The sequence below is a fragment of the Eurosta solidaginis genome, chromosome 1 (assembly GCF_040869045.1).
Source record: "Eurosta solidaginis isolate ZX-2024a chromosome 1, ASM4086904v1, whole genome shotgun sequence".
NCBI classification, from domain to species: Eukaryota; Metazoa; Arthropoda; class Insecta; order Diptera; family Tephritidae; genus Eurosta; species Eurosta solidaginis.
Window position 1 is genome coordinate 44057844 of NC_090319.1, and position 12504 is coordinate 44070347.

The 12504-nt window shown below is 37.6% G+C and overlaps 2 protein-coding genes across 2 annotated transcripts in view; one reads left to right on the forward strand and one right to left on the reverse strand.

Moving 5' to 3' along the window:
* LOC137252613 (T-complex protein 1 subunit eta-like) overlaps positions 1-12504 on the reverse strand; it is a 114469-nt gene that overhangs the window by 34948 nt on the left and 67017 nt on the right. Inside the window, exon 5 of the mRNA XM_067788599.1 lies at positions 9669-9857. Coding sequence (XP_067644700.1) covers positions 9669-9857 — 189 coding nt within the window. The remainder of the gene's footprint in view (positions 1-9668; positions 9858-12504) is intronic.
* Positions 813-7644, forward strand: LOC137252574 (piggyBac transposable element-derived protein 4-like). The gene is made up of 3 exons (XM_067788511.1): positions 813-1598; positions 4201-4983; positions 6745-7644. Exons 1-3 carry the CDS (start codon positions 1004-1006, stop codon positions 7581-7583), a joined length of 2217 nt encoding a protein of 738 aa, XP_067644612.1. The 5' UTR covers positions 813-1003; the 3' UTR covers positions 7584-7644.

Here is a 12504-nt window from a genome sequence, read left to right on the forward strand (position 1 = left end):
AAATTGCCAACAAGTTAGCAAAAGAAATTTCATTGTCTCATTTGCCATACTATTGGACAATAGCCGTTTTTCCCTATTGGTCAATTTAACTGTTACTTTTCAAAGGGGATAGCAAATGTATTTGACGTTGCGTGACCGGCTGTTTTCATTGATATTGCCAAGTTTGTGGTCACCTAGTGAAATCCAAGCATTAGATTGCATTACAATTTCCTTAACTTGAAAAGCATTATTCTGAAATTGAATTGTGGTATTCTAAAATTCTATTACAATGGACTGAATTTAAAATGGAAATTCAGACCGTGAATTTTAATTTCAAGAATTTGACTTGAAACTTTTTGAATCTAAAATATAATTTTGAGCTTGATTAATTATTTGATCTCAAAAAAGTGTTGTCTGAAATTCTGAACTTGAATTGTAATTTTTATTATCTGAATGTAAATTTAAAATTTTTGAATTTAAAAAGGAATGTGTTATTTGTGGTTCTTGCTGTATGAATCACAATGTATTTGAGTTTCGGTAAATGAACTTCTAAAAATCCATCCCAAACCAAAAGCTTTTCTTTTTCCAAAATCTGTCGTACTCCAAGCATCTGGTAGCACTGCCACAAAGATATGTACAAACGAGATGGCCAAAAACACTTTCAAGAGATGGCAAGCGTACCACATTGCCGTGTTGAAAGAGATAGCAACACTTATTATGTAACACCCCTACAAAACTGATAATTTACCTGCAGCGTAAAAGAGATAGGTACTGCTACAAGCAAGACGATACATCTGCAGCACTTAACAAATTGCTACAAAAAAAAATACAGAGAGAACAATAAGAATAGAAGAGTATTTAAAAACACGTTGTGCTAAATGCGCCGCATTTTTCCCGAAAAATGTATTACTAATACTTATTCTTAATTATTTGCGTAGTTAAAACGTTGTGTTCAGATATTAAATATTAGTATTCAATTCAATTCATTGTTATTAACAAGCATAACTTAGCAGCAGCAAATAAAATGCTCGGGATCAACAAATATCTTGATAAAGTAGCAGGAAAGCGAAAAATACAAACAAGCCAAAGTTATGAAAAAGTGTTTACAGCCACATTGTTTGGTGCTGATTCTGTAGGTACGACTACGCCAACGTCATCATCGACGACGTCAGCGGCGACTGTTGCTAAAAATGATAGCCCATCTACGGCACAGGTAGTAAAACTGGAAATTGTAGACAGTGAAGCCGACGCAGTAGAAACTCAAGGGGATATTGAGTACATACTTGATCATTGTGATATCGATATGAAACCCGATGTATACGAACTAAAACAACAACACACAGAAGCGGTTATGCCACCGCAAAGCAAAAGTTTTAAAATTGAATGCGCGCCCATAATTGATAATTGCGAAGATGATAATGATGTGGAAAGTAACGTCGATATTTATGCTATAAGAAGAAATATTGATAAAACGTATTTTAAATCATACAAAAATTCAAACCTTCGAACAATATCGTGTATAGATACTAAAGATATAGATGTGCAATATACTGATTCAGACGAAGATGGATATTCAGATATTGATTTAGATGATGATGACAGTTATCAAGTTTTAGAGGGTAAGCTTATGTTTACACATCGAGATAGATTTAGACTTCCATATATCAAAATCATCAGTATCGAAAAGAAAAAAATTTATTGAGTCATGTCCGTCCGTCCGTCTGTCCGTTAACACGATAACTTGAGTAAATATTGAGATATCTATCTACCAAATTTGGTACACGAGCTTATCTGGACCCAGAATAGATTGGTATTGAAAATGAGCGAAATCGATTGATAACCACGCCCACTTTTCATATACATATATACCATTTTGGAAAACACAACAAATCTGATTATTTAGTAAATAATACACCTAGAATGTTGAAATTTGACGTGTGCACTGATATTGAGACACTTGAGAAAAATTTGAAAAATTTTTCTTAAATTGGCGTGGCACAGCACACTTGTGATGACATCAATTTTACAAATATTATTAATCAAAAATCTTTAAACCTATCGTAACAAAATTCGGCAGAGGCTGCCTTTACTATAAGGAATGTTTTGAAGAAAACTTAACGAAACCGGTTAAAGACCACTCCCACTTTTATATAAAAGATTTTTAAAAGTGTCGTGGACGAATAAAATAAGCTACATCTTTGCAAAAAAGAACTTTATATCAATGGTATTTCATTTCCCAAGTGGATTTATAACATTAAATAGGAAAAACTTCAAATTTTAAAAAATGAGCGTGGCACCGCCCTGACTTGCTTAATCTGACTTTCGTATTTTGCAAGGAAGTGACGCCGCTTATATAGAGAACAGCGAGATAATGAAATATCAAAATTATATTATGTGGATACCGAGGTTAAAGAAGGACTTAACAACCTACAGATATAATTACAAATTAATATGCCCCCAGCGGGTTAGGGGGTTAGAATATACCCGCAGTAGGTATGACTGGCGTAAGAGGCGACTAAAATACCAAATATATTCAAGGGGTTGTGTAGCGTAACCCTTTCAGGTTGCCAGCGCAATATATAGCTTCTCCAAACCCCAATTGTCAAAATCACCTATCCGTGGCGAATCCTGTTTGTTTAACAGCCGAGGATCTGGCGACCACGAACTCCTCATGGATTAGGGGGTGGGTCGCATGTGGTAATAACAAATCGTTCCCGAGATGGTCGGCCGTGGTACCGGAACGTACCGGATATACATCCGGCAAAGGACCATCAACATCGATAACACTCCCCAAGACCTTCGAAGAGTGTCCTTATCCCCGCAAAAACAAATTAATCGGCTCTTGATTATCGCATATGTTCATAATCTCGTTATATGTAAACTTGGTCTAAGTTTGCAATCTATTAAAGACGCGTTGAAATTGACATTCAATATCGGCTGCGCTTATCTGACTTTAACATTTCAGTTTCAAGTAGCGAGCTACCACCATCTCCAGTGTTTTTATTTGTTGATGTTTGAAATTTAAGCGCGGAGCAGCGATTGTTCTGTTCCTTTATCAACATGTCCTAAGGGGCCTGGAAGGTCGTAAATAATCATTGGAATTAAAAAACGAAATATCCGAATCTAGAGATACATGAGCCATACGCAGGTTCGATACTGGCAACGGGATCCACGTCAATGAGCTCTGTTTTAAAATAAATCTTGGGTGTTATGTTTAATAGTAATCTCCCATCTAACTGAGATCAAGTAATAGGTAAGACGGCCATGAGCGTCCCCATAATAAGGTTCGCCGCAAACAAATAGCAAATCTGCCAGAATGCAGGTTCTCTCCTTACCTTTGTTTTTATCTAAGACAAGTGATCCGGGTTTTAGAAGACTAGATATGTTGTTGATATGATTTATGGACCTCTAAGGGTTGGCGATGGCGAGTACCGAAGAAGATTTAACGATGAGCTGCACGAGCTATACGCGGACATCAATATAGTCCAGCGAATTAAAACGCAGCGGCTGCGCTGGCCGGGCCATGTTATGCGAATGAAAGATGAAGTGTCTCTATCGGAACCCGCCTATGGAACCCGAGGTAGAGGGCGGCCTCCACTCCGTTGGAAGGACCAGATGGAAAACGATTTAAACTTCCTTGGTGTGACCAATTGGTGCCGGTTGGCAGAGAGAAGGAGCGACTGGCGCGCCTTGTTGACGGCCATAACCGTTTAAACGATTAAGCGCCAACTAAGTAAGTAAGATATGTTGCTAAAATAACGGAGACATTTTGAGGTGTACTGATGGCTGGAGTTGACAAAAACCGTTATTTTTGACTGTGACTGAAATATGAATCGCAGTTCACAATCACGCTGAGCAGATCCAGCTACATCTCTCGCCCCAAAAATAAAAATCAGCGAGTCCGTAGTTGGTTCTGCTATTCAGTCGAAGGCCTTGGGGAGTGTTATCGATGTTGATGGTCCTTTGCCGGATGCAGATCCGGTACGTACCGGTAACAAGCACCATTAAGGCTACTAGCCCGACCATCTCGGGAACGATTTGGTATGACCACATGAAACCTTCTAGGTCATAACGCCCTCCTGAAATGAGAATTGCGAATGTAACAAACCATCCTGACGACAAGCTTAATGAATATCTGAAGGACGGTCACATCTCTGGATTATGTTGTATGCTGTTTTTAATATATCTAAATTATTTACGACCGTAATTTTAAATTTACAGGTGAAGAAATACCAGATCCATATGACCCCGAGTGGGCGAATCCTACAGTGTTGCTAAGGAAAAATGTTCAAAAATTTACGGAGCCAGCCAAAGAGCGTCTATTACATGGGCATATTTATTTCTTTCACACCTTGCTTGATGGTGGCAAAAAGAATTTTTTTTATACCGTAGCTGAAAGTTGCAATCAACGTGTTCGTGAAACTCAATCAAGCATACTAATCACGAACTTCCAACAACTTACCGCACGTGATATAAGGATTTTTTATGCTATTTGCTTGCAAATGGGATCTATGAAATGTACGACATTAGCCGAATATTGGGAATGTGAAACAACATATCACGGTTTTGATGGCTTTTCAAGTAAAATGAGTTTAGAACGTTTTCAAACGATACTTCAACTGCTAAACTTTAAAAATTTGCAAACTGGTACTACTTCCTTAATGGAAACAAACAATGACGAACTTTTCATAGATTTGCAACAACTTTTAAATTTTTTCAACCGACGGATGCAACTCGTACATGAATGTAATCAAAATTTAGTAATGAATGAACCCATCATATATTGGAAAGGAAAATTAAATTCGTTAAATGAATTGAATGAAAAATTTCGACGTAATGCAGTAATGTTGCATTATTTAAGCGAACAATCTGGTTTGGTTCTTAAATTGATAGTGGATCGAACGGAGGCAGAACGGTCTAAAGAGGCTGAAAGCAATTCTAAAGAGTTGGCATTTCAGCGATTACACACTGCAGTAACGTTGCTGGAGGAGAAAATTGGAAAAGGTAATGAAGAGATCGATGTTTATTCTTCGAAAGTGTAATTATTTTAAATTGAGAGCATCAGTAGCCTAATTGAAAACTGTCATCCCTGCTGAAAGTTATCAAAAATGGCTTGTTTTAAATTTATTGTTCAAATTTTAAATGGAATTTTTTTGTAGTTTCTTTAGTGATTTTTAGAGGAAATTGACATACAGCAGCAGAAAAATAGCAGTGAATCTATATGGAATTTTGTTAATTCAACTCTCATTTCTTATTTTCGATAATTTAGAAAAAAAAAACGCCTATGAATTTTGTAATTTAGTATACAAACCAAACTCAAACTTATTGGGAATTTTAATTCCCATATTTAAGAATATGCCGAGAAAAAATATTTCCAAAACCACGAAAGACCACTAATTTTGATCGTCTGGGATAGTGTTTTTGGAACCCTAACGGATGTTTTGAGTCAGTAGCATATTAAAGAGATGTATAGATCAACTATGAGGCACCAGGGTATATTAGGGCCCCAGCGGGTTAGAGGGCTTAGAATATACCCGCGGCGGGTAAGGAGTTGTGTAGCGCAACCCTTTCAAGGTGTTGCCAGCTCAAAATATATATTCAACCCAATCAAAATTATGTCATATAGGTATAAGCGAGCAGAAAAACCTTTGAAACTTTAGAAAAAAACCGCCAGTTGTAGGTGAAGTACGCGGGTAATCTAATTATGAAGTAGTACTACCATAGTAGTGTTGTTAATAAAGAACATTTTGCTGTATTAAATATTTGAGTTATACATAAGGACGTGGGCGAGACAGTCGCAAATACTCCCGGTCCCACTCCGCAAGCCATTTTAGTTCCCTCCGTGAAATCCGAGATGTGGAATCTATGAGTGATCCCTCCGTCTTTCCAATCTCTCCTTGTGGGGAAGAGAATTGTGTAGTTTGTGTCGAAGACTGTCCTTGGACATATGTAGTCCGCGTTTGACAAGATGCGGGAGTCATTAATATTGAGCAGGATACGGCCGTGCCCGTATGTACGCTCCATCCAAAGGCCCAACTCACGAAGCCTTAGGGCCCTTTGCCGTTTCCTTGATAAAGAGATCTACCGGTGGAGGGGCACGACCTTATTGCCCCCGTGAAGTCAGAATTGGTCGAATAACTGCCTTATACATCCATGCCATGAGGTTTGGCCTCAAACCCCACTACCTAGCATTCCTTTGCAGGCATACATACGCCCGTAGGCTGTTGTTGTAACGATAAGGTTGCTCCCCGAAGGCTTTGGGGAGTGTTATCGATGTGATGGTCCTTTGCCAGATACAGATCCGGTACGCTCCGGTAACACACTAGTTCTGTCTTTGAGGGGTTAACGCTTAGTCCGGCGGTCTCCGCCCAACTACTCAGTTATCCCACTAATCACATTGGGACATAGACCAGATACCAGTATTACTACGTCATCCGCGTAGGCCACCACTTTAACCCCATACCCCGTGGTATGGTCGTTGGCAATCGTGGTAAAATTGGGAAATGTTGAAATCGATTTGAAAATGTTTCTCAGTAATTTAGGGACTTTGACAACAAATTTTGCTGTTTTATTAGATGTTTGATCTACATATATAAATCTTTTACACTGGATTGAAAACATTCTGCAATCATACTGAAATGACTCCGAAATGTGGGGCAACATTTTTATGTAGTTAGGCTACTTTGCTCAATATGAATTTTAAACATCTTATTCAAGACTACACTTAACTTAAACATATACATATCTATCTCCATTTCCTAATAGGCCATACTATTTTCACATCCAAATACTATAGCAGCTATGCACTTTGTTTGGAGCTAACCAAACTTGGTACGTTATCATCGGGGATTTTGGATAGCAAACGTTTTGGTAATAGCAGAGAGCTAGTTTTAACAAATCTAAAAAAAATGGAGTTTGCCACAAAATATACTGAAAGTATTATGATGTTAAAAACACGACGTCATGGAAAAAATTTATATTTACTTAGCTCGGATTGTCTTGCAGTAAATCATACTGAAATGAAAGGACATGGTCAAATTAACTTAGTGCAAGAAATTAATTGGTATTTGAAAACAACAGAAATGCGTTCGTGCCTCTTGGATTATCAGTTGGCATTGGAACGCACAGAAATCGCATGGGATAAACGTTTAATGATCTTTATTATGAACATAATAGTATATAATTCATATAAATTATATAAGTCACAACCGCAGCATGCGCCTAAAATTTCACCACATCCTGATAACATAACATTTGAAGAATATCGGCGAAAAATTATAGATTTTCTTTATCTCAACCCAGATGATTATGTCTCTTTGAATGAATATATGAACGTTAAGGAAAAGAAGAAAAAAACGAAAAAAATTTGCAGCAAAAAGCAATCGCCAATAATCAAAGTAAAAATATCGCCACCACAGGAAATTCATCGTCCAAAAACAATAAAATGTTCCGATGAAAAATTAGTAAAGAAACGTTGCAGTGTGTGTTATAAAGCTGGACTTTTAAATTTTTCACAATTTTGTTGTGATTCATGTCCAGGTATGCCGGGATTATGTGAGGAGCCTTGTTTTACGATTTGGCATAGCAAAAAGCGTTTTAAATAGTTTTAAGTATACATATTTAAGACTTTTATTGAAATAAAACAAAATTATTTGAAGTATAAAAGGTTATTTTCGGCAGGTTACCTTAAGTTTAACTGGCTGGTTAATAAGGATCTCACATAGATGGCATGTGTCGAAACTGTTAACAGAATTTGTTTCACGACCAAACGGAAAAAACTCCAATTAGGTACCCAGACTTATGTTATAGAATAACTCTGCCCTGGGATCTGGCAACTCCAACGCCCCTAGCAGCTGGAGTCTTCACCTAGCGAGTGCAAGACACGAACACAGAACGTGCTGAAACGTTATTCCTGCAGCTCGCACTTTCTTTGCTGGCGAGGCCTACCTTATAAGCATATGACGCCAGAAGGCGTTGTCCAGTTAGTATGACCATCGTGATCCTTGAGGGTTCTCTCTTTAGAGATATGAGCAAGTTAGTGAGTCTAATGTCGTAGGATCTATCCGCGCATATCCTGCTTGATGGATTTCTTCAAAATCGATTGGAATGTCTACCGTCGTTCATTGAGTGCCGCACTCTTCTTTGCCAACTCATCTGCCTTTCGCAATGTTGTTTGTACTACAATTTTTCGAGTGATATGACTTCAGAAAATATAAAAAAGCTCCAGCATAACTTCACAATTGATTTCATATAGGTCATAAAATACTCCAAATGGTGTCCATATAATTTTCTAACTGCTTTCAGCAGGCTTACGTTGAACAAATTTTTGCTCATTGAGAGGTTAAAAAATAACCAATTCACATGGGAAAAGCTTCGAAAAGTGAATATTTTATGTTGGCGCAAATGCTGAAGTTATCCTTCAAGTTGGTTGCGATCTAACGCGAAGCCCTGAACATACTGTTTTGTTTAAATAAAACCAAATAGGGAAGTTGTCTTAGGTGAGGATGGCAGCATGTGCAAAAGAGTGCCCACCATCACTCCGGGACAGCCAATGATTTTAAGAGGAAGGCTCATTTCCACAACTACAAACCTTAGTTCTATCTTTTTTAAACCAGACAATCGAAAAACTTTGACAAATGGTTCTTGAAAAGTCAATGACTCAAATTTATCATGCGCCGATGAAAAATGTGCTCTATTCTTGCATTTGATTTTCGGGGTCCCATATCCTTTGGAAACAACTACTTTTCCACTATTTCAAAATCGTATTTGTGACGCAATCTTGCCAGTACAGATGGATGGTCAATATCTTGGAAGGATCAACTAGCAGGACCCCATAGGGTATAGGAACCTAGAATATTTCCGCGTTAGGCATTCCTTTCAAAAGATACGACTAAAATCCAATGACCTAGAAGGTTAGATGTGATAATATTAAACCGCTCCCAAGATTATCGGTATATATCCTGAAAAGGACTATCATCATCGATATTACTTTTCCAAACCTTCGGGGAGTGTCTTTATTGCTACAGCAATGACAAGAAAAATCTACTATATAGACTTTTTGGAACAAGAAGGTGGTTTATATTCTTAGGGAACAATTTCGATTTTTTTTAGAGGACCACGTTCCTAAATCGATAAACCCAGTCTGTTTGACGTAGACCAATGATATTTGGAATTTGGGTCATATACATAGATTGAGATCCAAGCAATTTTAAGTGAGAAGCGTTTGCCAAACCGACCTCGCTTAGAAAATTTGTTTTCTAATTGAAAAAAACTGCTTTTCTAAAGATTTTGATGTCGATTTTCCGGGTTCTGAACTCAGAAACAGTACTCGCTCACCACACCAAGGAGGCTGACTGATTCGTCACTGTGTTCGGGATAACTTTGGAACTTTTTCGTAAATGATTATCGGTTACTTCGGTACCAGTCTTAAATCAATTGGGACCTAGTTCGGGAATCTTTTGAGAAAATATCGAGTTCAACGCCAGATCATTTGAAATTCAGCTATTGTTCAGATAAATGTTTACTCGTGGGACACACATCAGGTTCATTCAGTAAATACTGACAATTTCTTGAATGAATGCTGTTTGGATGATTTTAAATCTATTAACGCCCGGAAGAAACTTTGCATTCGCATCAACTTAGGCACACAAAATTTTTAATAAAAGTAATTATTTGCGATATTAACTTACCTTGAGCATGCTTTTGACGCAGCTTATTCAAAATGTTAGTAGCATCGAAGCCGGCATTGTCGCACAATTGACGTGGAATTATCTCAAGTGCTTTTGCAATAGCAGCAATCAAAAGTTGTTCCTTTCCAGCAATGGTTCGTGAATAGTCACGTAAAATTTTCGAAAGTTCCATTTCGATGGCGCCACCACCTAGAAAAGAAAATTACAATTAATTAAATGATGTGACTACAAAACTATTCTAATACTAGGGTTAAGATATAGGTTAGGTTAGGTAGTAGCTGCCCTGATAAGGATAGCTCGCTTGGATAACACGAAGGTCCGTTGTGATACTACATACACCAAAAATAACGGTGACTTAGATCTAGCTACTTAGAGAATCGTTGGGTAGCAACGATAAAGCTCCGAATGACACCGATCTCAACTTTGGATAAATCCTCGGGAGATCCAAGTGAGTCGCGACCGAAGTACTTTCGCCTAGTTCTGGCAAAAGCTGGGCAATCAAGCATAAACTGATTTGGTGATTCCACCTCATCATCCTCTATACAGCTGCAGCAGGATGGAGCTTCCAGTATATTGAGACGTACCGCATGGATACCCATGGGACAGTGCCCTGTCAAAACCCCAATGACCATTGATAGGTGAGCCTTAGTGAACCCAATTATTTCACCTCCTGCCAACTACTTTCGGCCAGAATGATCTTGCTACCATGCAAGACGTGGTGTCGGCCCAATGTTTGCTGAGCTGACTCGAGGCCCAGCTATGGAGGACCCAGATAATCTTAATTGTAAAATAATTTGATGCAATCGCAAGCGAGCTCAGGCACTCCCAGACCACCCTCGATCGAACTGTAGTTGAGCTTAAAGCCTTGACAGCCGATGGCTATCAGAGTAGATGTTAAATTCCCTAACCGTAATAGCACTGGATAGCATTTCATCCACCGCATCATTAATCGCAGCAACTTCCGCTTGGAATATACTGCAGTAATCAGCCAACTTAAACTTGCGGCTTACATTTAGCTCTTGACAAAAGACCCCCCACCAACCTTTCCGTCCAACTTCGAATCATTCGTGACCAATGACCCAGATAATTCCTCTTCCCCACTCCTCTCTCGGTGGAATGACTGGGGTGAAGGTTGTATAGGGAGCACTTATCGGCATACAATAGTCCGTCCTGTCCGGGATAGAGTCGAAACTTGTAAGAAGGTTAGTGTCCGAAGTCAGAAAGCCCATAGCCCATATCACGAAGCCTGTCCAACAACCTTGCCGCGGCCGCCTTTCCCGCAATATCTACTGGATATATGTTCAGCATGACGTTCAGTGCCAGGGTAGGTTTTGTTCTGAGAGCGCCACTGATACCGAGCAGCGCCGTCCGTTGCACTGACATTAACATTTTGGAGGTGCTCGCCGTGTCCAGTGCTTTCCACCAGACCAGCACCCCATATAGCAGAATATGTTGAGGAAGGGTTGAGATATAAAAGTATATACAAAAAATTAGCTGCATTTCCTAGAGCGTATTAAGCCTGCAAGATTTTGTTTGTTTCCTTATGCAAAATTCACTCGTGGCAAATCGATAAACAAAACATTCTGACGCCGCCCAGGTCATTAAAAGAAAAAAAAGACAATTTTGGTTTGGTTCCATTGAAATTTTGCAATTGTTCTACCTCTTGCAAGTCTATTACCCAACAGCTATCTGCTAGTGCATATATACAGATGCAAACAATAAAATAGGAACAATTTTTTAAACTTCGTTAATTTTTAAACGGTTTTATTTATTAAATCCTTCTTTTCTTTATTTTCGATTATTTAAATAAAAATGTCCACATATTTCGTAGCTGAAATTATGCAAACCAATCTCAAATCCGTTTTCGAAAATAAATTCGAAAATTTTAGCATATTTTGTGAAAATTTCGAACTTGTTATTAGAATTTTCAAAATTTTTTTAGTATGCAATTTTGTATCCCCATCATTTTTAGTCTAACAAAGTACAAGTTATAGATCTCTCAAAACTACTATTGATTTCTGATTTTTTTTCCGAAGGATGTCGTAGTTTTTCTTCTAAAAATTGTCCAAAACAATACGAATTTGGAGAGATTTATAATTTGTACTTTGTTAGACTAGAATCCATTGGACTACAAAACTGCATACTGAAAAACATTCTGAAAACTAAACAAAAAGTTCGTAATTTCCGCAAAATTTTCTCGTATTTTAAAACTTTTTCGAAAACGTATTTGCGATTGATTTGTATAGTTTCAGTTAAAAATAATTTAAGAATTTTTTTAATAAGTTATCATAAAAAAAAACAGATTTAATTGACGAAATTTGATGAAAAAAGTTTGATAAAAATTGCTGCTGCTATTTTATTATTCGCTGCTGTATGAATACACGAACTTGGCCATCACAACGAAACAAAAAAGGAACGACAAAATTAGCTTTGTTTCAATTTTATTTTTACCATTTACTTGTTAAATTTTGTTATTGTATAAATTAGCTTTGTCTATAAAGCGCTGAACTTTGCATTGTTAATTGGATGGGTGAGTCAACCAAATGCAAATGCAAATGCAAACTTAATGACACCTCAACAAAAGCAGCATTGAAAAGCTATGACGAAACTATTTTCATAAACAAACCGTAAAAAATATAGACACTTGATGATAATGAATTTCGTCGTAACTTTTATATGGTTACCTACAATACTTTAATGTAAAAGGTGCAACTTTATTGCATTAATTACATACAAGGTGGAGTAAACATTACCCGTATTGGTAATGTAAAAATAAAAAAGGTAATCAAACTAGATAATAATAATAAGCCCAACGGATTATTACCCACCAAAGCCC

Excerpts from the sequence above, each read along its gene's own strand:
- LOC137252574 (XM_067788511.1), top strand. The coding sequence starts at position 1,004 with ATGCTCGGGATCAACAAATATCTTGATAAAGTAGCAGGAAAGCGAAAA. Across the intron at positions 1,599-4,200 it reads CAGTTATCAAGTTTTAGAGG|GTGAAGAAATACCAGATCCA; the intron begins GTAAGCTTATGT and ends TTAAATTTACAG. Across the intron at positions 4,984-6,744 it reads GGAGGAGAAAATTGGAAAAG|GCCATACTATTTTCACATCC; the intron begins GTAATGAAGAGA and ends ATTTCCTAATAG.